This window comes from Mastigoproctus giganteus, chromosome 11 (genome assembly GCF_048544385.1).
Source record: "Mastigoproctus giganteus isolate SK-2022 chromosome 11, ASM4854438v1, whole genome shotgun sequence".
In the NCBI taxonomy this organism is placed as follows: domain Eukaryota; kingdom Metazoa; phylum Arthropoda; class Arachnida; order Uropygi; family Thelyphonidae; genus Mastigoproctus; species Mastigoproctus giganteus.
Window position 1 is genome coordinate 42,762,136 of NC_143585.1, and position 25,041 is coordinate 42,787,176.

Sequence of the window (25,041 nt, forward strand, 5' to 3'; positions counted from 1 at the left end):
CCAAAGATGCCCTCATAATCATTGCTAAAGGTTTGCCTATATCTTTTGCTGCATCCGTTTTATAATTGTACAGATTCTATCCACACCAGCTGCCTTTTTATATTTAGCTTCAAACTGCTCCTCCACTTTCCTTTCAGTTATCACAGAATTGTTCCAGCTCTATATAAGATTTGAAACACTTTGGCATACCCATCCCTAAAAAATTCATCTGTGAATGTGTGTACAAAATATGTATTGTTTGTCTGCAACCTGAACAGGATCATCAGCAGTGAAACCATTTATAATTAGTAGGCCAATGAATTCATCCCCTTCCTAGGTAGCTGAATGTTTGATTAGTTCCTCTCTTTTAATTCTTTGAGGGCATCACCTTTATTCTTGAAACACTCAAATAATTCCATTAGAATGCCAAATTTGTACTTAATCTCCTCGTGCTCTTTTCAATGAACACACACAAAGGCATCACCTATGGCTCTATAATGTCTTGCCAGGGATAGCTTCACAAAGGGGATTCAAGTAATGCACATTACATAATCCTGATTTGTAGATCTGCTCTTAGAAGCTTCCACCCCAACCCAAAACATTCCTTTTACTTTGAGCCCTTTGCTTTGCTGCTCTAGTCTGAGGAATGATTTTATTCTAATTTAAAAACAACCCACAAAAATAAGAGATTGAAAAGAATAATGCTATACTAATCCTGCTTGTTTATTACAAACTATGCTATTTTAGATTACATTCTATACTACCTGATATAGTTATATTATAAAAAGTTTGTTTCTCTAAATTTATAGTTTATAGGCCTAATTTATAACACTTCCCATACTAATTGCACTGCTACAAAACTACGTGAAAAACCTCCAAGTAGCATCTATATCAATAATATAACAGTGTCTTCAGAATTCAAATATTCTTGTATGGATATAACATAATGGTGGCCGAAATAGTCTATGGTTTTTAAGCAACTTCAAAGGCCAAGTAATAAACAAATTCAAGAACTTAATCAGACAGACACAAATAATAACCACAGATAATAAATTTAAATCAAATTCCAAAAAAAAAAAAAAAAAAAAAAAATTCTTTATGCAATAAAGAAAGTTTCACTTAGCAGGTCCCAAAAAATGCATTTGCTCCTGATTTAATGTCAGAAATGGCAGATATTCAAATACACTTTATGGAACAACATTTTGCTGCAATAATTTTCAAAAATTGAGAATAATTTATTGGATGTAAGGTATGAGAATACAGTGAAACTTCTCCTAACGGACACCTCTCGTTAACGGACATCTCTCTACAACGGACATTTTCAAATTCCCCAGCTCACCTCCATTGGTTTTAACGTGTTTGCAGCTTCTGTCTAGCGGACATTCTCTGTAACGGACGCGGACAGGCAATCTGCACTGTTTCGTTTAGATTAGCACTTAATTTGATCTCCCCATAACGACAGCGGGCGAGCTCACGGCCCTTTTTCTAGGAACGTTTCTTCCACGTATTGCCTCAATCGTGTGTTTATTCGGCCCTGGAAAGATTGTGCAAGGCTGAAGGGGTAGAATTTTTTTCAGCCTGGACTGTACTTGTTAACAGGAGAGATTGCTTCTACAGGGATGGGATACACTTAAATAGAAAGGGTGCAAGAATATTTGCTGATGCTATCGAGGCAGTGTTAGGTGGGTCGGAAAACTGCTAGCTTGGGGGGAGACAAAGACTAATGGATTAACAGTAGCCACGGGCAGAGGTGAAAGAGATTCTTGCACTGCTTCTATTGGAATGAGCAGAAGCCTGAAAAACAAGATGCAGGATATTTCAGAGACTGCTGGAAGTCATTGCGATACAAGTAAACACATGGGTTGTGTTAGGGTAGCTAAGAATAGAAACAGGTGCATGTATACTTGCGTGTACACTAATGCTAGGAGTTTAGTAAATAAATTTGATGAATTTGAGGTATTACTCAAAACATCAAAGGCAGATATTGTTGGAATATCAGAGACGTGGTGTCACACAGATATAAGGAATGCAGAACTGGAATTTGGGGAGTACAACGTCTACAGAAAGGATAGACAGGATAGGAAGGGAGGAGGGGTTATGCTATTAGTTAAAAAACACATAAAATCCAAGGAAGTGAAGCCAGTTGACATCGCTGGACAGTGCAGTGTTGAGTCAGTTTGGTGTGACATAAGCATAGGTAAATCAAAATTGAGAGTAGGAGTGTGCTATAGGCCTAATGACTCTGATGAGTATAATAAGATACTGTACAGGGAAATAGAGTGGGCCAGTAAATCAGAGAGTCTTATAATGGGGGATTTTAATTTCCCAGATATTGACTGGAATTTGTGGGTTGGTCACTCACACACTAGCAAGGCTTTTGTGGATTTATTGGATGATTGTTTTCTACACCAGCATGTTCGGGAGGAAACTAGAGGGAGTAATACTCTTGATCTGATTATCAGTAGTGATTCTTCATGCATTAGGAATCTGCAGATAAATGAACCACTGGGTGGCAGTGATCACAGTGTGCTGAAGTGGGATTTACTCAAGGAGGTAACTACCATCAGAGGTAAAGGGAAGGGTTTTTGCTTTCGTAAAGGAGACTATGCTGGTCTGAGACAGTATTTAAATTCTATACAGTGGGACCAACTGATGATGTTACCAACAGCAAATTCAAAATGGGAAGCATTCAAGGAACTAATCTTGGAAGCTACCAGGCTTTACATACCAACCAAGAAATATTGTTCAAGGTTCAGGCCTAAATGGTTGTCAGATGAACTAATGAGACATATGGCAGAGAAGAAAAATGCATGGGATACATACAAATTAATGGGTGACGTGGAAGCCTATGATAGATATAAGTTGGTCTGTAACCAAGTCACAAAGGAGATTAGGCAGGCAAAGGCAGATTATGAGAAATCCTTGGCAAAGGATGCAAAGAAAAACAGAAAAGAGTTCTTTACCTATTTAAACTCAAGAAGGAAAGGGATGAATCAGATTGGTCCACTGGATGTTGATGGTTCAACAGTTGAGGATCCAGCTCAGGTGGCTAACAATCTAAACGAGTATTTTGCATCTACATTCACACATGAGGAGTTATTCAGGAAGGGGAATGTCGTAGGTGAAGTAAACATTGGCAGTGAGCTAGATGATTTTCTAATAACTGAGAGGAAAGTGGAGGAGAAATTGTTGAGGATAAACATAAAAAAGGCACCCGGGGTGGATGGGATCTATCCAGTTATATTAAAGGAGGCAGCAAAGGAAGTAAGCAAACCCCTAGCCATAATTATGAGAGCTTCTTTGGACTCAGGGGAGGTACCCATGGACTGGAGATGTGCAAATGTAACCCCAATTCACAAAGGAGGATCAAAGGCTGACACAAGTAATTATAGACCTGTTAGTTTAACTTCGGTTCCAGGAAAATTAATGGAGGCACTGGTTAAAGAAGCACTGCAGGATCATCTGGACAAGAATTCAGTTATAGCTCAGACACAGCATGGGTTTGTTAAGGGCAGGTCTTGTCTGACCAATTTGATTGGATACTATGATGTAGTCACAAAAGAACTGGATGCAGGGAATAACTTTGATATTATATATTTGGATCTTAGAAAGGCTTTTGATACTGTTGCGCATGGAAGACTGCTGCACAAATTGGAGAAGTGTGGCATTCGAGGCAAATTGCTGCTATGGATAAAGGGATGGTTGAGTGGCAGAAGACAGAGAGTGGTAATCAATGGACACTGCTCAACGTGGACTAATGTTATTAGTGGAGTTCCTCAGGGTTCAGTGTTGGGTCCATTGTTGTTTTCTGTATTTATAAATGATATTGATGATGGTGTATCAGGCTTAATGTCCAAGTTTGCAGACGATACAAAGGTTGGCAGGGTTGTTAAGGACACTACTGATACTATGCTGCTGCAACAGGATCTGGAAAGGTTGAGCAGATGGGCTGAGAGGTGGCAAATGAAGTTTAACATTGACAAATGTAAAGTACTACATATGGGAAACAGTAACCCCAGATCAACGTATCAACTCTGTGGTACTACGCTGACAGTGGTAGAGAATGAAAAGGACCTGGGGGTAATTGTGCAGGCAGATATGAGGTTCTCTGAGCAGTGCAGACGAGCTGCAAGAGTAGCTCATGGTGTCTTGTCAATGATATACAGGAATTTTTCTAGCAGGGACAGGGATGTGATTATTCCCTTGTATAAGGCATTGGTCAGGCCACACCTTGAGTACTGTATACAGGTCTGGAGGCCTCATTTCAAGAAGGATGTAGAGCTGCTGGAACGAGTACAGAGAAGGGCAACAAGATTAGTGAATGGAACAAAGGGTTGCTCTTACGAAGAAAGGCTTAAGTTTTGCAAATTACAGAGCCTGGAGACTAGGCATCGCCGAGGTGATCTGATAGAGGTGTACAAGGCTTTGAATGGCTTGAGCATGCTCAATGCCGATGGAATTCTTCCTCTTGCTCAGAATAATCACCTGAGAGGGCATAAATTCAAATTGAGGAAGGACGGATGTCGGATAGATGTGCGGAAATTCGCCTTTAGCCAGCGGGCAGTTGGTTTGTGGAATAGACTTCCATCGCTTGTTGTTGAAGTTGATAGCCTAAACAAATTTAAGGCTCAGCTGGACAGGTATTTCGAACGAATTGAGGGGTGAAATGGGAGTAGTGGTTGTTTTTTTTTTTTTTTTTTTTCTTTTTTTTTTGGCTGATGCTGAATAAGCTTGCTTTCTTGCATCATATGCCTCTGCTAATGCTAATAGTTATATTATAAAAAGTTTGTTTCTCTAAATTTATAGTTTATAGGCCTAATTTATAACACTTCCCATACTAATTGCACTGCTACAAAACTACGTGAAAAACCTCCAAGTAGCATCTATATCAATAATATAACAGTGTCTTCAGAATTCAAATATTCTTGTATGGATATAACATAATGGTGGCCGAAATAGTCTATGGTTTTTAAGCAACTTCAAAGGCCAAGTAATAAACAAATTCAAGAACTTAATCAGACAGACACAAATAATAACCACAGATAATAAATTTAAATCAAATTCCAAAAAAAAAAAAAAAAAAAAAATTCTTTATGCAATAAAGAAAGTTTCACTTAGCAGGTCCCAAAAAATGCATTTGCTCCTGATTTAATGTCAGAAATGGCAGATATTCAAATACACTTATGGAACAACATTTTGCTGCAATAATTTTCAAAAATTGAGAATAATTTATTGGATGTAAGGTATGAGAATACAGTGAAACTTCTCCTAACGGACACCTCTCGTTAACGGACATCTCTCTACAACGGACATTTTCAAATTCCCCAGCTCACCTCCATTGGTTTTAACGTGTTTGCAGCTTCTGTCTAGCGGACATTCTCTGTAACGGACGCGGACAGGCAATCTGCACTGTTTCATTTAGATTAGCACTTAATTTGATCTCCCCATAACGACAGCGGGCGAGCTCACGGCCCTTTTTCTAGGAACGTTTCTTCCACGTATTGCCTCAATCGTGTGTTTATTTTCTATTTCCGATTCTCTGAATTTTATCAAATTTTACGTCGCGGTTCTAAACCCTTTTTCAAGAATTTTAAGGCACGTGTAAAACTTCTGATGAATTCGGTGTGTGCAGGGGGGGGGGGGAAATATGGTCGGCCTTTCGTCTTTTCAGTTTCAGTTTTCAGTTTTGTTCAGTGTCGTGTGAAGTGCACAATGTCTTCTCGTAAACATTTAACTTTAAAAGATAAAGTCGAACTCATTAATGCGTATGATCCGCAAAAAAAAAATTGTGTTCGCAATCTCGCTGTAAAATTCAAAATCGGGAAGACGCAGGTAAGCGACATCCTAAAGAAAAAAAATGAACTGCTCAAACAATTTTGGCAACACGGAAATGATCAGGTTCAAAAATCATTCCCGAAAACTGTTGGACCTCAAATTTGTCGCACACGTGCTAAAAAAATTCCCATTAATGGGCCTATTATTAGGGAAAAGGCTTTGGAGGTTGCGAAATCTATGGGAGTAAATGAGTTCAAAGCTTCTGTGGGATGGCTAGACAAGTTCAGAACTCGGCATAAAATTTCTTGGAAAACCGTAAGTGGTGAAGGTGGATCTGTTGATACTGGGGTTGTAACAGAGTGGACCGTCAAATTGGAAGATTTATGTCGTGATTTTGAAGCTAAGGATATTTGCAACTGTGACGAAACAGGGTCGTTTTTTTAAAGCTCTTCCTGAAAAAACAGTCTTAAAAACGAAAAGTGCCAGGGCGGAAAAATTTCTAAGTAACGCTTGACTGTACTATTGTGTACAAATATGCTGGGAGACTTTGAACAACCACTTGTTATAGGAAATCCACAAAATCCTCGTTGTTTCGATGGCATAAAGTTGAATCTTTTGGATGTTGACTGGAAGTCTAATAAAAAAAGCGTGGATGACACGAGATATCATGAGCGAATGGATAAGTCACTTTAACCAAAACATGATTCATCAAAACAGAAAAATTATTCTTTTCATGGATAATGCTGCATCTCACCCGCACATTGAATTGTTCAACATTCAAATCGTTTTTCTGCCACCAAACACATCTGCAGAGTGTCAGCCCTTGGATCAAGGGATAATAAAAAATTTTAAACTTCACTACAGAAAACGTGTTTTAAGACATCTCATTGCAAACATGAACGATGTAACATGTGCGAGTGACCTTGCAAAGAAAATCAGCATCCTAGATGCAATTAGAAAACAAACTGTCATGAACTGTTTTGTAAAGTCTGGCTTCTCAAACGCATAAATTGAAGTTGTGAACAGCAATGTGGAGCACCAAGAAGAACAAGAACTTCAACATCTATTGATAATGTACGATACTTCCGCTGCAAGTGACCCTGGCTACAAAGATATAGACTCAAACCTCACTACAGAAGATGGTGCTCTAGATATCAACGACATTATCATCGATATTTTTCAAGAAGTTCCTCATGAGGATGAAGAAATGGAAGGAGGTCATTCTGTCGAAGAACATATTAATGACGAACCACCGATGAAAATAGAAGAAGCGCTCATACAAATCAATCGCTTAAAAATGTTTTTCGCCGCTGAAGAAGATACTGAAGGACTTTCGATGGTTTCTTCACTCCAAACAAATGTTGAAAACAAAATTATCAGCCGGAAGAAGGTGCAGAAGAAAATAAGTGATTGCTGTATGTATTTTTCTTAAGATAAAGTCATAATATGCATAGCACAATTGTATGTATATTATTTACAAAAATATTGTGCAAAATCTGTATATAATTTAATTTAATTTTACATTAAATGTTTGACGATTTTTCTTTCTTTCTTTTTTTTTTTCTCCCTCAGACTTCTTGTTAGTGGACACTTCTCTCTAACGGACACATTTTCGTTCCCCATGGCTGTCCGTTAAAGGGAAGTTCCACTGTATTTGTCAATGCTCTCCTTTCTTTTGATGCTGGAATTTTTAGGAATATCCACTCCTTTCCTGTAATAAATATTGTTAAAAGTACAGACTGAATTAAGCGTAAATGGTATTGTTATATATCCAAAGGTTGGTTATATATTTATTTATTTTTTTTTTTGAAATTATAAATTGGCAGAAAATTAACTTTGCGCCAAATATCTAATTATGTGTTATTTCATATAAATACCACCATCTTTTATTACAAGGTACTTATAATAAAATAGATTATTTTATTCTTGATGTTATTGAGATGTTTTCAGAATTGTAATATCAATATTTAATTTAAATAATTATAATATTTTTAAAAAATCGTATATGATGTTGTTTTTCTATTGTATAGGGCATGTCAGTAATTCAGTTCCACAATGCAGAGTGGAGCAACCAATGATGCAGTAAACAAAAATAAACAAAGAACCAGCGTCAAGGATATATCAGAAGCGATGGATATTGATCCGCCAAATGGTACTTCCACTGTCAGTGTTACCAACCATTCTGTAAATTCTACAGTAGAAATTTCAGATTTGCCTAATGCAGCAGAGACTTCTGAAGTTACAAATAAACAGTCTCCAAATAGCAGGGGGAAGATGAAAAAGGATGATAGTGGAATAAGCATTGAAAAATCCCAAGAAGAAGGAGGAAGTTCTTCTGATGAAGGTGCCATTACACAAGATAGTGAATCAAAAATTAGTCATATGAAGGAAAGTTGCTTTCCAACACCGGAAGTAAAAAATGAAGATGCTAGTGGACTAAACAGCCCAGATTCTGGACATCAGGATTGTTCTTATAGTTTGCCTGAATTACTTGATGTCAGTAGTGGTGTTGAAACTTTGCTTGAAGCAGCTGCTGAAATTAACAAAGAAGATTCAGTTCAGAGTGATACAAAAAAAATATCTCATGATAAAAAGAAGAAAACTAAATTACCTCTTGATGATAAAGTTAAACATTCTACAGATCGTGATATCTCAGAAACTGATGATGATGAGTCAGTTAAGAGTGATGATACCTGTCGTATGAGCAGTACTGATGATGAAAAAAATTATGATCCAACTCCAAATATCCCAAGACCAAAGCATAAATGGTTCCTCTGCCGAGAAGTAATTGAACGCCAATATGGCACATCAAGTCGATATGCACAAGACTTATTTCGCCTACGATGTTGTGGAAGTCTTCATATGGTGGAACGATTAGAATTAATGTACAAAATGAAGAAACACGATGGCTGTGTGAATACTTTACATTTCAATAGTAATGGAACAAGATTAGCCAGTGGTTCTGATGATTTGGATATTGTCATATGGGATTGGACTATATCAGAACCAGTGTTAGAATATAATAGTGGACATAGAAGCAATGTTTTTCAGGTATGTAGAATACATGCATGTATAGTTCTAATGCATGTTACGTGTTTAAATAAACTAAGTAGAGTAAATTGGCATTCACATTGTTATTAATTTTATTTTTTCTGAGTATACTCTGAAGTTCACATAGGATCAGTATTATAGCGAAATTGAAATTGCAGTGGCATACACTTGCAGTTAAGAATGGTCCACATATTTTATAGCGTAGTATAGTACTCTATACTCGCACTAGCCACTCTGCCCAATTTAGATTTTCCATTGGGTGATTTTTCTTATCATATGATGCTCATTTTGAGAATCGCTGCCCTATCTTACTTAACCCCCTAGTACAGGACTTTTTTTTTTTTGCACAGAACATTGCTTCACAATTTCTACCTATACAGGTTTTTGTGTTTACCCACAATGTGCTTATTTTACTACAATTTTAGAAAAGTATATGACACTGATGTGTTGTACTATAAGCATTCTGAGCAGTGTAAGCTGCTCAGAAAACTTCATATCTGCCCATATCGTAACTCATAGACAATCATTTTGGGCAAGGTTAACACATGGTCATAGACATCAGTAATTTTGAGAAAGGTTAACATGTTCGACCTTGGCTGTGTCTTTCTCTGTCTCTCTCCCTTCCTCCCTCAGTACTGGAAAAACAAATGTGTGAGTATGCATACATTTTATCTGCATATCGTTTGTTTCTTCTGTGTTTTGCTTAGCATTGTGGGAGAACCCTTTCAATGTGCAGTAATTTTCAGAATGTTGAAAAAAATCAACATTCCGATATCTCCAACATTCTTAAAATTAAAAGATTGGGATTCTTTGCTAAAAGGGAACACTTTTGTTCCAAGCTGTAAATCAAAACAATTCTTAAAATTGTTTAAAAATATTTATTCGTGTACACAAACTAAGATCAACACAAGCAAAGAACAAATAAAGTTGTGTGCCAGATCTATAAACAAAAGTTAAGGATTACTGCAAAGTGTTCAATCAGTGTGCCAATACTGAGTAGTTGTTAAATTCATGTATCTTTAGGTTTACAATATTTGTTAGTTGACTGCTTAAAAATGACTGCTCATATGCATTAAAGCACAGTGCTTGGGTTGCATTTTAATGTAGATATGTTTTGTTGGTACCTCACTACTACTTCCATTTTATGCATATACGTGTAAAGGCAGCAGTGAATGTGTTAAGCAGAAGCAAAGGAAGTGCCTGAATCATGCTTAAACTTTCTTCTATAGGTGTGTATAGATTACAACAAAAGGTCAGGAAGAAAATCTAAAGTATTACTAATTGTGCATATTTTTTGCACTTGATTTTGCAAAATGGGTGATCAGGACAAAACTTAGGCTGCATTTATGTGCTCTTTTACATGCTCCATAAATCTTAGGATGCAACTAATTAGAAAAATTAGTATTAGCATGTAGTATAAGGAAGCAATTTTTTTTTTTTGCTACATTGGCCAAAAAAAAATTAAAAAAAATAGTAGATAAGAAAATACAAATTTCCTGCATCCACATCCCTCATCATGTAGGTAACTATCCAGTTGACCTTTGAATTTCTTCAAACTGTTAGCCTCAGCTACCTGTGGAAGCAAATTGTTTAAGTAATCAATAGTTCACTAGCAAAAGAAAAAACTTCCTGCAATCTAGTCTAAAACTCCTCCCCTGTAATTTGAATTTATGGCCCCTGGTGCTGGAAATTGTTATAACAGTGAAAATTCTGCCTTCATTCATTTTGCTAACACCTCTCAGAGACTTATAAATGTCAATCAGGTCCCCTCTAAGGTGCCTGGTTGCCAAGCTTTGTAGTTCACATAATTGAAGTCTTTCCTGATATGGTTGTCCTTTTGCCGACCTCCATGTGAGTTGCCCAACTTTCAAGAACTTATTGTCATTTTTCAGATTAGGTCTCCAAACTTGGACACAGTATATTCCAAATGAGTCTTACAATTGCCTTATGCATTGGAATTATGATCTCCTTATCTCTACAGGATATTGTTGAATTAATCATTGACAGGATACCATGGGCTTTTTTGGCTGCCTGTTTACACTGCTCAGAAAACTTCATATCTGTCGGTATCATAACTCTCAGATCCCTTTTTCATCTGCTCTTTTTTTCACCAAGTGTATGGTGCCTCCATAGCCAGGTGGGCAGGAGCAGCAGTGTGTAGCACACGCTTCTTGATTAGACCAAGGTTCGAGCCCGTGACCACCAAATACAGAGGATGCGGAAAGGTCAGGGAATGACCACCGCATATCCCCGGAGCAATATGGCCTTAGTTGCTAATCCTCCCAAAAAAAAAAAAAAATCAAAATAACAAAATAACACCAAGTGTATAAGCTATTTTGAGATTACCATTTCCTAAGACCTTAGGAAAATTAAATTAAAAGTTTAATTTAAAGGGAACTTTTAATTTAAAGAGAACTTACTTGAAGTAGGAACTGAAATTGCAGTAAATCAAAAATGTCACGAAAGTGTTTTAAGATATTTCATTATGGAAGATGGTATTGTGTTTTTGTAAAGATTGGTCTTGTGAATGAACTGCATTGAACACAACCCTATTGAATAACATTTATTTACTGATACCTCAAAATTAAGTTTAAAAGGAGTTTTGCTGCACACTGGAAATGGAGCATTCCCATCAGTTCCTCTACTTCATGCTGTTGGCTTGAAAAAATAAGTGAAAGTATGTTCAGTAAAGTACCATGACATTGCTTGGATTATTTCTGGAAATCTTAAGATAATTGAATTACTCACTGGTCTACAATAGGTTTCACAAAACACTATTGTTTTCTGTGTTTGTGGGACAGTTGTGTGCAGCATTGGGAAAAGAGTGAGAAATTTTTACCAGGAAGAAGTAATATAAAATGTTTCACTGATTGAACTGAAAAAAAAAAAAAGGTTCTTCCACCTTTGCATATAAAGCTTGGATTAATAAAGAATTTTGTTAAGGTTCTGGATAAAGAAGGAAGTATTTTCCAATTTAACAGTCAAAACTGAAAGGAGGACTATTCTTTAGGCCTGAAATTAAAAAATTCCTCAAAGATGATGTATTTGAAACAAAGCTACAGAATACTGAATTTGCAGCTTGGTGATCATTTAAAACAGTTGTGCATGAATGTCTTGGAAAAAGGAAAGAAGATAATTATCAATTTCTGGTGTCAGCTTTACTGCAACGAATGTGTGTGAAAATTCATTTTCTTCATTCCCAGATTTGGGAGATGTAAGTGATTAGCAAGGGAAATGCTTTCATTAGAATATATCCACTATGGAAGAGTGGGTGGTACCAAAGTCAATAGAATACTGCTATGATGGGAGATTGCTGCTGGTTTCTTACAAGGCAATGCAAAATGGACTATTAAAAAATCTGAGTGGCAAACATTTCTAAGGAAATAGAATGTACATAGTACATTATGTTTGATTAAAGTATTTTAAGATGAATGATTCGTTTTTAAGATAGAATATATATTGTTTTATGATATATGAAATTGGTAGTTCATTAAGTTAGCAAAATTTCAGTATATCTTTTAATAGAGATGCAGTAGGGACATAATCTTGTTATTTTTGGAATCAGCAGTGTGTGTATTCTACAGAACTATGGGGTTTCACAAAAGGATCCCCAAGGTTCTGAAAACATTCCATTAATTTTTGTTATCATTATTTTTTATTATATAGTATCAGTGTAAATACACCATAGTTAACCCATATATTTGAACTATGTATGTAGCGTAGAGGGCATCGTTTTAATTATCTCGTAATGTGGTTACCTTCACAACGAGATAGCTACTATTGCATTACTTCAAATAAATAACGCTTCTCTAGTAAGACTACTGTTATTTATTTTCAGCGGTACCACCACCACCCAGACGATCGTTTCGAAGCTGTGCAGCTTCATCATCAGTGGGCGGGCAGGTACCCAGGTAATACAACAAGCCATCACAGTTGCAAAGTTATATCCACATTATGAGAGATGCCAAAAGGGTGTGGTGGTAATGTATTTGGAAAATTAAATGCACAGGGCATAATCCTTATGGGTTTTAATAATTAACTATATAGTATCGGTGTAAATACACCATAGTTAACCCATATCGAAACGATCGTCTGGGTGGTGGTACCGCTGAAAATAAATAACAGTAGTCTTCTCTACTAGAGAAGCGTTATTTATTTGAAGTAATGTAATGGTAGCTATCTCGTTGTGAAGGCAACCACATTATGAGATACAATTAAAACGATGCCCTCTACACTACATACGTAGTTCAAATATATGGGTTAACTATGGTGTATTTACACCGATACTATATAGTTAATTATTAAAACCCATAAGGATTATGCCCTGTGCATTTAATTTTTCAAATTATTTTTTATTTAATTTGCACACATGCATTACTGTTTTGTAATTTGTTTTCAGTAATGACTATTTTTAATTAATCTTTATTAACAATATAGAAGATTCAGATTTGCAGAAGGGTTCACAGTCAAGTAAAGATTGAAAAACCATTACTCTAATGGGAAAAGAAAGTAACGCCAATAGGCATGCATTGGAGTACACTGGTCACTATTCGGTATTTTTAGGAAAAAGCAAGAAGTAGTTTAGAATGATCTGCTTAAGTTTATTCTTTATTCTGAAACTATATTGGATAACAACAACAAATATTTTTAGTAACAGAAATCTTGGTTTCCAAAAAGAGAAACATTTTCCAGCCAGCTTGTTTCCAATGCTAAGCAGTATGATGCAGGAGAAGTCAAGGCTTAAACTAAAGCTCAAAATCAATACAGAAGCAAATGTGTTGTTTATAGATACAGTATTTAATAGATATTTTAATTAATTTTTTTAAACTTTGGTTGTTAAAGTACTGTGTGCTCATTGGAAGGTAATAGAAAAAAATATGATTTCTAATAAATTTAGACTACAACGATAATTTTAATGCATTCACTCATTTTTAGCATTCTTGTTAAAGTACTAAAAAGGGTTTAGGGTTGAAAGCCTCAGACTACAGGAAATTTACTAGACAAACAAGTTAGTGTAAAGCATTGTTTTAGTTCATGTTAAATCACCAAAGTAGGTGAAATGGCATCGTTTTTGTTGCATCTCATATTGTGAAAGCGTTTATAATGAGTGTAACAAAAGCGATGCCATTTCACAGCAACTCATTAGATATTGACAGCATGAGACGTAACAAAAATAATGCCATTTCACTCACTTCAGTGATCTACTACAAGCTAAAATGATGCTTTGTACTAACTTGTTCATTCTTGTTAATTATAAAAATAAGTTAAATTTTCCTACATGTTCAAACAAGAAATGTGAATAAAATTCTACAATAATTTTAAAACTGATAGTTGTCAGTGAAGTTTGTTATAGCAGTATGAATAATCAGTGGAATTTTAATTGTTCCAGAAGATTTAGAAGCCTTATATATCAGTATCATCAGGGAAACTGACCATACAATGAATGCAATTTGCAGACACAGTATACTGGTGCCTCATGATTTTAGTTGTCGCAATGCTTTAAACAACCCAACTCAATATATTCTGTATAAAAAAACATTTGAAATAAAAACATAGATAGTAACAAAATGCATCAATGGTTACAAGAAACCTGCATTGGATGCTTTGAACAAATAAGTAGTATAAAGAAATAAAGGAGTTGAAGAAAGTTAACTGGAGAAATTAAATCTTGTGTGCATAATTGCATGTCAGTTCAGTCATTTACAAGTGTTGGTTACTTTATACAATGGCAAACTTCTTGGTAAATTGAGGGCAGCTCTCTCAAAACAGAATGATTGTACTGTATTGACCTAGAACATTTTTGATTTTTGATTATCAACTACCAAAAGAGAATCCAAAAAATTGGCTAATTACAGTTCATCTACCCAAACGTCAACCAATCAAAGCATACATTTGCTAATATATGAGGTGTGGCAATAAAGTTTCAAACTTATCGAACATCTCATGTGATGTTCGATGAGTTTGAAAATAAACAGAAGGGATATGTTATCGTTCACACTTCCTCCAACAGATGATGGTACAGAGATAGTCTAGTAGACTGATAGGTTGCAAGTAACAATCAGTGTCCAGTTAAACCAATTAAATTTTGCTTTAAATCTGCAACAGAAACATATGAAATATTAAAATATGTTTATGGTGATGAAACATTAAGCTGTACCACTTTGTTCAAATGGTATAAGTAATTCAAAGACGGGTGTGAGAATGTTTGTGATGACCCAAGGAGTGGGCATCCATCAACCTCTCAAAATGAGGACAGTTGCAAATACACGCTGGTCCCACTTTACGAGTTCTTTTTATGCAGTATAAAGTATTAACAAAATTGAAAATATGAACATTAATTGTAATAAATAAATGCTAAACATTCATAAATACAGCATTTCAAACCACGCACGTAGCTATACAATACAGTATTATTGTTTGTGCATTTGTTTGGGCAGATGAGAGCGTCTCACTGACTCACATAACATAAAGCAGTTACACTGCTCACATTACAAAGAATGGTTGTGTTGCTCTTTATTTTCGCTGCCTTGTCTTATTTCAAATTTATCACCCTTATTAATACTACAATATGCCAAAATGAAGTAATACTATGGAGAATAATCTTAATAAAAAGAGACAATGAAGAGGATTAACATTGGAAACAAAATATAGATCATAAGCAAACATGCAGCAGGAATGACTGTTAGAGAACCATCAACGAGTGTGCATTTAGTCAATGATAATGAAGGATAAACATTCTTTAACATTTGTATGACATAAATAATTTCTTTATTGTTATAATTTTCTTGATTTTAAAGGCTGTGTTTTCATTTCTTTGTATAAACTATTGTTTTGTTGACCTTTAACATTATTATGGTCAAATTTCATTGTTGAGAATGTAACTCTGCATTTTTACGTTGTCTATGGGAAATAAATTCCCGCTTTACGAGTTTTTGCTTTATGAATGTGTGCTGGGAGTAAATTAACTCTAAGTCGGAAACTACCTGTATTATAACTAATTTTTCCTTAAATTTATTTAAACTACCCACTTCCACAACACCAGATGATAGTTTGTTCCAACATTCAGTTACATTGACTGAAAGCAAATGTTCACACATCTATCCTGCAGCCATCTTTTTTTTAAATGTGTGTGTGTGTTATTTGAGAAAGAGTAATAGTATCATCGTCATTAAGTTATGATAGTGACCAGCAGGTTGATTGCTGGAACAAACTTTTTTTTGTTGTTGCGAAAGTTGATGGCGCCTCTGTAGCCAGGTGGGAAGGAGCAGCAGTGTGTAGCACACGCTTCTTGATTAGACCGGGGTTTGAGCCCGTCACCACCAAATACGGAGGATGCGGAAAGGTCAGGGAATGACCACCGCATATTCCCGGAGCAATATAGCCTTAATTGCTAATGCTCCTAAAAACCAAATAACAACAACAACAGTGAAAGTTGACAGCTTAAATAAATTCAAGGCAGAACTAGACAAACATTTGGAATGAATGGATGGATGGATGAAATGGGAAGGTGTGTTTTTTTTTTTTTTGGCTGATTCTATATAAGCTTGCTTTCTTGCATTATATGCCTCTACTTAATGCTAATAATATGACAGGTTTCTTCCTTGTCAAATACTCAATCACAGAACCTTGATGCTGACCTGAACAAATTTGCTGTTGGTTTGGAAGTACAGGGAAAAAATTCTCAATAACAGATCTAACCTGTAATTCAGCTGTTCCTTCAAGTGTGCTCTTTATCTCATTAAATTGACTCTCAGATGTGAGTCAGCTTAATAACATTCACAGATGTGACTTCAATCAGATGTCACTTCTATCAATTTTTTATTATTTATTGTATGAATTTTTGTCTGATTTCTGTTTTTAAATACTTAAAAAGTATTATGTTACTTTTATATTGTTTTATTTTATTCTCTCTCTCTCTCTCTCTAGTTAGTAAGTTTATTTTTCTTCAAGTAAGTCTATAGTAAGTCTATTTTTCTTTACAACAACATTGTGGGGAAAGAAAAAAAAAAAAAACATTCTTCCAATAATGCAGATTCCATTCATGCTGAATTCTGAATAGTAGTAAATTGGTTAATTTTATATTTTTTGAAAGCTCTAGAGTTTATTGATTTATCAGTAACCTGTCTGTGCCATGATTGTTGCCATTGGGATTCTAAATTGGTACATATTATATGCCCATAGTCTGTATAGAAAATTAGCACACTGTGATTGCTCTTTGGTTGTGCTGATCTATCAGCATGACTCAAGCACTGCCAGATCATTGCCTCTGAACCCAGTGTGGCTTGGGATCCAGTAGAAGCAGATGATGAACCTGGGAGAGGACTGGAGGAGAATTATATCCCAATGCCGATAAGCCTGTTAGGTTCTAGATCAGTAGTTTCCAATTCTGACATATTCGGTTTATTAGGGTAATCCCCTCATGTAAGGAATCTTTATAAACCATACATCTTTGAATTTTAACGTGGTCCAAGGCTAACTCAAATAGCATACAACTCTGCGATGCAGATGCTGCAGCCAGGAGGAATCATCTTGGATATAGTGCTATCTGGGGTTCCTCAGTGGCGCCTACAGAAAATTTTGACTTCAGGTCATTCATGAAAATGGATTAGAAGTCGAGAGTATTCAGCTTGATGGTAAATGTGACATTGGAGGCTGCTGTGTAGGCCTTTCCATTATTAATGGAGAAATTGCATGGTGGGAAGATGAGCATGCCAGAATGGAAGAGATTATTATTATTAGTAGTTGTTGTTGCTATTTGGAGCATTAGAAACTAAGGCCATATTGCTCTGGGTGTGCGGTGGTCATTCCCTGACCTTTCCGCATCCTCCATATTTGGTGGTCATGGGCTTGAACCCCGGTCTAATCAAGAAGCATGTGCTATGCACTGCTGCTCCTGGCTACGGAGGCGCCTAGTACTAGTAGTAATGGCATATGATGCAAGAAAGCAAGCTTATAAAGCACCAGCCAAAAAAAAAAACCCCTTCCTACATCACCTGTCTATCCTTCCCAATAATTTGTCTAGTTCTTCCTTGAATTTATTGAAACTATTCATTTCCACAACAATAGATAGAAGTTTTTTCCAACGATCACCTGCTGGCTGAAGGCAAACCTCTGCACATCTCTTCTGAAACCATCCTTCCTTAATTTGGAATTATTCTGTCTGTCTGTCACCTCACAGATGACCTGATTGAGTTGTTTAAGGCAGATGCTGCAATTTACAGAATTGAAACCTTTCTTGGTACGACTACTCTTTCATTCCCTTTACCAATGTCATTGACCTTCTTTTCACATGTTCCAACAATTCTACATCCTTTGTAAAATAAGGTCTCCAGACCTGTATGCAGTACTCCAGATGTTTCCTGACCATTGCCTTATTCAATAAGGTAACACTTCCTTATCCCTGCAAGCAAAAATCCTGTGTATCATTGACAAAACTCCATGAGCTGTCTTGGAAACCTCTCCTCTATTGTCTTTGACTGGGCATCATTGTCTGCCCTGATGTTTGCCATGAAGTTCTTGGAATAGCTCTTGGACATTGAATACCAATGGGCCAGTTGGCTATCTGTCAGGTGCTGTATAGATTTTTCCCAGTGTGTGTCCAAAAATTTACATTTATAGTGGTCTGGCAGTAATTTTATTTTAAAGGTACACTATAGTGACAATTGTTTTCATGGTGAAAGAGGCAGTTTAGTTGATTCAGCTTATAAACTCTGGATAGGAAGTTCAGAATACTCCAGTAGCATTTTGCATGCACTCTTAGTGCACTGGGTCTAGCCACTGGAGTATGCCATTTCTAGCTGATGCATACATGCTCCACCTTATTTTTCTTTGTATGATACTGGCAAAGTAGGGTGCTGCAATCTGCTCTCCAATTGTTAAATTAGATGGCATGTAGGAGGTTCTAACTCCTAGTACACTTTGCCCGCAGTTGATGGATGTGTTGAAGGAATGACAACTTTTTATCAAATACAAGACCCAAGAATTTTGTTTCAGGACTACTGAATGACATTTTGTCAGAGCTTTCGTTTTGGCTCCGAATAAATGTATGCAGATGGCTTCAGAGGAGAGAACATGAAACCATTAGTCATTGCATGGGAGTTGAGGTGGTCAGTGGTTTGCTGTAGTTGTCTTTTGATGGCCCTTATTTTGCATGACTGTAAAAATATTGAAGTCATCATCAAAGAGGGTATGGTGCACAGTTGGAGGAAGTTGTTTTGTGATAGAATTAACTTTGATAGTAAAAATCACAGCACTTAGGACTGATACTTAAACTATTCCCTCTTGGCAAATATTGGTAGCACACAGACAGAGACACATCCTTCAAAAATTTCACTTGCTCAGTGGGTGAGATCTCTGAACAGATTCTCAGTAGTGGATCAGATTAGGCTAGACATACCTCAAATGTGATCTCATCCACTTCTGTTTTAGCATCTCCTAAAAGTACAGAAAAACAATTATTCTTCTGTTAAAACAAATCTGCTTCGGCATAGACAAAAACTAATAAATTTAGCTAGTGGGGAAGATGGAATATATGCTGAATATGAGTATTAAAAAAAAAAATTTATTCTCCAGGATGACCACACAGTCAGAAATGTTAACAAGATAGAGAATATAATGAACAGCACCATATTTAGCAGTCCTTTGGGATTAAACTAAGGCCACTCAAAATGTGTGTATTTATGCAAACTTGGTTATGCCAGCTCCATAGTGGCTAATTAGATTGGTCTGACAAGATTTGCCCTTAACATTCTAGGAGTGTTTTCCATAGGGGCTCACATCTAGTGAGTATGGGCTTGGCACACCCAAGGTTCTGAGCTGGATATCATCATTCTTCTCATTCTTGATGATTCCTTTCTACTTCCTTCTCTCTCTCAGGGTAACTCGAATTTTTTTTTTTTTTTTGGCTGGTGCAGAATATGCCTCAGGCTTCCTTGCACCACCACATGGCTAATAATAATATAATTGTGTTCCTGTTCAGGATGATCTTGCATTATTTTATTAGAAGAGAACAGATCTACAATTACTCACATATTGAGGCAATAGAAGAATTTTACAGAACTGGGTAAAGAAATCTTAATCTAGAATCTACTCTTTTCAGTCAGGAGACTGAAAAGAGTAGATTCTAGATTACTATTATTATTATTAGCCATATGGTGCAAGGAAGCCCGAGGCTTATGCTGCACCAACAAAAAAAAAATTTCTGAGTTACCCTGAGAGAGAGAGAGAGAGAGAGAGAGAGAGAGAGAGAGAGAGAGAGAGAGAGAGAGAGAGAAGGGAATTGCCAAGAAAGAGGAGAATATGATGATATCCAGCTCAGGACCCTGGGTGTGCCAAGCCCATACCTGTGGTTATTAGGAAGTCTCTGACAAGGGATATCAGAGAGTGTGCATATGCACACTGATATCTCTTGAAGAGAAAGGAATCATATAGCAATTTTTTTTTTTAAGAGAAGGGAATCATAGAGCAAATAACTAGGACAACTATGATGAGCATTAGTTGAGATTTTGTGAGAAAAAGCAGGTGGGACTTAGCATATTGTAAGTGGAAATAGACATAGTGAGATTGGAACTAAGACCACATATATTATTTATTAAATGAATGAGGAAATTTTTGGGAGGTTTAGATCTTTTTCAGATAAGTTCATTCTGTTAGTTTGACTAGTCACAGCACGTTAGGCATTGGTAAGAGAGATTAGGTTAAAATTTGAGGTGGGTAGGAACTTGTATGACTTGATCTGTGCAGCAAAGGCATAACAGTCGACCTTGAACCTTTCCCTAGTTGTATCCAAGTCACATTCCAACATGCTCATTCACTTTGCAGTGAGACAGATTTTATTACTTTGTTTTTGCAGTTTGCTAGAAAAATGAGGGGCTAAAGAGTGAACAGTGAATCAACCTCAAAATTTTAACACAACAAAAGAAAACACCAGCTGAAAGTTATGGGTTGTTATATCAAGTTTATGGGAAAGATACTATGTCAAGAGCTTGTGTGTTTGCATTAACAAAGGCACATGATGCAAGAAAGAAAGCTTATATAGCATCAGCCAAAAAAAAAAAAAAAACACCCTTATTTCACCCATCCACTCGCTCCAAATGTTTGTCAAGTTCTGCCTTGAATCTATTTAAGCTATCAACTTCTACAACAACAGATGGAAGTTTGTTCCAACAATTAACCACCCGCTGGCTAAAGGCAAACTTTCGCACATCTATCCTACAACCATCTTTCCTCAATTTGGATTTATGCCCTCTCAGGCAATTATTCTGAGCAAATTGAATGGCATAAAAGATGTTTAGAAAGAAGAGAATGTGGAAGATGTTGAATGAACAGGCATGAAAACTGATAAAAATGTAGACCAGGTAACGACATTGATTATAAATGGTCGTCATTTAAGCATTGGAATGGTTGCATCAGAACTAAATATGGACAAAGAGACAAGTTTTAACCAAAAATTTAAGCATGCGAAAAGTGTGTGTGCCAAGATGGTGCTAAAAATTTTGAATGAAAATCAGAGAATGAGAAGACTCCAAGTTTATGAAAATAATCCAAATTTTTTGACTACTGCAATTTAAAATATTGCTATTAAAGTTTGCTGTTCCAGTATATAACCCTGAAATTAAAAAATCAGTCAGTGCAGTGGATGACAATGAAAACCATGCTTATTGTTTCTTCAATATTCAAGTTCTGGCTGCATAAAAAAATTTGAAGGAAAAGACCTGAATTTACGTAGCTCCTTGCGACTGTTTTTTTCTTCCCTAAACTGAAAAGTGTACTTAGGGCACCCATTTTTAGTCTATTGAAGACATGCAGAAAAAAATGACTGAAGTATTAAGAGGGCTTATAGAAGATGACTTTCAGGAATGTATGAAATATACATTCCTGAAAGTCATAACCTTGGGCTTGCATATACTGAATATACTTTCAGTATATGCAAGCCCAAGGCAATTTTTGGAGGAGATAACTTGTAAGGTACAAAATATTTCGCTATATTTAATTGTAACAGTCTCATTATTTACTAGCCATGCCTTGTACCCAGCTGTTTGACATAACAAGGCCCACTGTTCTCTACATACACATTACTCAGACTTCCTCAGCCATGAGCAGGCGCCTCCATAGAAAGGTGGGCAGGAGTAGGAGTGCGTAGCACATGCTTCTTGATTAGACTGGGGTTTTGGCCCGTAAGCCACCAAATACGGAGTATGCGGAAAGGTCAGGGAATGACGACTGCATGTCCTTGGAAAAGTATGGCCTTAGTTGCTAATGCTCCTAAAAACCAAACAACAACAACAACAACAACTGTAGCCAGGTGTCCAGGAGCTGCAGTGCATAGCACACGCTTCTTGATTATACCGGTTTCGAGCCTGTGACCACCAAATACAGAGGATGCGGAAAGGTCAGGGAATGACCACCGCATATCCCTAGAGCAATATGGCCTTAGTTGCCATATTATATAATAAAGAGTTCTTTCTGTATATAATGGAGTTCTTGCTAATGCTCCTAAAAAACCAAAATAACATCAACCATGAGCTAGCTATTGTAGGAGAGAGATGCGATGTGGTCACTGTTCCAAAGAACATTTGTTTAAAGACTGTCCAAATAGAGGGAAACAGCCCGAGTGTTGTAATTGTAAAGGGAAGAATGAAGAGACTGCTCATGCTGCCGTGGATAAAAAGTGTATTGAGTATCAAAGGGCCTTAGATATTCATAAAAGAAAAATTAATTATGGATAAGTATATTAAAATTTTACAACTAAATGCACAAAGAGCTAAGGCAGTTGCATTGCAAATAAATCATATAATGGAATGTGAAGATTTCTCGGTGGCCCTCTTGCAGGAGCCATATGTAATTAAAGGTAAAGTAGCAGGTTATCCTATTAGATATAGAATTGTTTCTAAAGGTGATAATCCAATGACGGCCATAGTAATTAGAGATCCTGAAGTGGTTGTAACACAAGTGTTATCACTGTGTGATGAGAAACACGTTTGTTGTGAAATTATAGGGAAATGTGGCAAGTTGTATGTTGTTACAATATATTGCCAGCCATCAGAAGGAATGGAACAACATATAAAGTATTTAGATAAATTATATGAATTAGTTGGCTCTTGTAATGTAGTGGTTGCCTTGGATTCTAATGCTTGTTCTCCATTGTGGGGTAGTGATGTATCCGATGAAAGAGGAGTGATGCTGGAGGAATTCATTGCTGCCTCAGGTATGGAGGTGTTAAATGTGACAGGACATGCTCCTACTTATTCCACGGTACATGGACAGTCATATATTGATTTAACTTTGGCGACTACCTCTATTGTGGATAATATTAGAAATTGGAAAGTGATAGAACATCATACTACTAGTGATCATAACAGCATCTCTTTCTCCTGTGTTATAAATGATTCAGTGAGAATATTGAATGATATTGATAGATTTATGGATAAAACTGCAAGGTGGCCAAAGTTTGAGCAGGTGTTTTTGAGTAGTATTAATGAAATAAATTGGGTGGGCCTGACATCAAATGATTATGTTAAACAATTAACTGTTATTTTAAAAGATGCATGTTCTAGTAGTATGAAGAAAAGGTATAAGGTTAATAGGCCAGTATTCTGGTGGAGTACTGAATTATCTGAAAAAAGGAGAGAGACTTTTCGCTTAAGAAGAAAGTTTCAGGCTGTAAGAAGAATTGGAGATTTAGATTTGTGTGAGGTGTATAAAAATATGTATAAAGCTTGTCGTAAAGAATATGTTACAGCTATCTGTAAAGCTAAACAGAATAAGTGGAGGGAATATGTGAGCAAACAAGGATCTAGGGATCCATGGAATTCTATTTTTAAATTATTAACTAATAAAAGAAGCCTATCGGAAATAATGAGCACTATTGGCAATGAAAATAGCCAAACTTTAACTTGGGAAGAATCAGTGAACAGGATATTGGACGATCTCTTTCCAGATGAAAATGAAGAAGTCAATGAATTAGAAATAGATGGTCAAAATATTGTTGTGACACCAGAAGAACAGTTTACGTTAGAAGAATTGACAACGGCCATGGGCCAGGCGAAGGATGGTAAATCGCCGGGCCTAGATAAAATAGAAGTTTTGGTTATGAAAAGATCTTTTCAAATGGCTCCAGAATTATATTTAAATCTGTATAATCGATGTTTAGAAGAGGGTGCCTTTCCGGATGAGTGGAAGAGAGCACAGATAAAATTACTTATAAAAGGAACAGATCGTATGCTTAATGAAACTAGTACATATCGTCCAATTGCCCTCCTCTCTGTTTTGGGCAAGATATATGAAAGACTATGTATGAACCGTCTTATGATGAGGTATGATTCAAGAAATATGTCATCACAAAACCAATATGGTTTTAAGAAAGACTCATCAACTGAAGATGCGGTATATAGATTGCTTCAAGCGGTGGAGGACAGTGAGGAACGGTATTGTTTGGGTGTATTTATTGATTTTAAGGGTGCTTTTGACCACTTATGCTGGGGAGGCATCATGTCTAGAATTAAAGAAGTATGTACAACAAAATTATATAATGTATTTAGAAGCTACTTTTCCAATAGGGAAATAGTAGTTAAAACAAGATATACAGAGATAACTAGGAAAGTTAATAAAGGATGTCCACAAGGCTCGGTGATTGGCCCCGTTGCGTGGAACATGGTCTTTGATGAATATTTAAATGAAGAAATGCCTGGTGTCACAAAGATAGCTTATGCTGACGATCTGGTAGTGATGGTTCAGGGAAATTCCAGATCTTCCATAGAAAGCAAAGCAGAAGAAGCTTTGAGAACATTAGAAATATGGACAAGGAAACATAAATTGCAGGTCTCAAAGGAAAAGACGGTTCAGATGTTGCTCAAGGGAAGACTAAGCATGAATAGAGCTCCTACTGTATGGCTGATGGGGAGTGCCGTTCGATATGCACAAGTAACAAAATATTTAGGCTTAATGATTGAAGAACGTTTTGTTCTTTACAGAACACGTTAAGTATTTAAAAGTTAAAATTAAAACCTTATATGCCAAGCTCCGGAGGGTGATTAGAAGAGATTGGGGTATAAAAGGTAGAGGCCTCAATCTGTTATATGATTGTTTATTTTCATCTATAATGTGTTATGCTGCCGGGGCTTGGGTTCATAGGATTGGGAATAAGGTTATTCAAAAACACCTAGTACAAGCACAAAGATTTGCATTACTAGGGATTACTCGGGCATGTCGGACGGTGTCCACAGAAGCCTTGCAGGT

At 36.4% G+C, this 25,041-nt stretch overlaps 1 protein-coding gene across 3 annotated transcripts in view; it reads left to right on the forward strand.

Annotated features, from left to right (window-relative positions):
- Positions 1-25,041, forward strand: part of LOC150077951 (DDB1- and CUL4-associated factor 8-like) — a 227,606-nt gene that overhangs the window by 50,114 nt on the left and 152,451 nt on the right. For all 3 annotated transcript variants that reach the window (XM_090385203.1, XM_090385204.1, XM_090385205.1), the window contains exon 2: positions 7,785-8,805. In XM_090385203.1, the coding sequence (XP_090241329.1) occupies positions 7,810-8,805 (996 nt within the window). In that variant the 5' untranslated portion in view covers positions 7,785-7,809. The remainder of the gene's footprint in view (positions 1-7,784; positions 8,806-25,041) is intronic.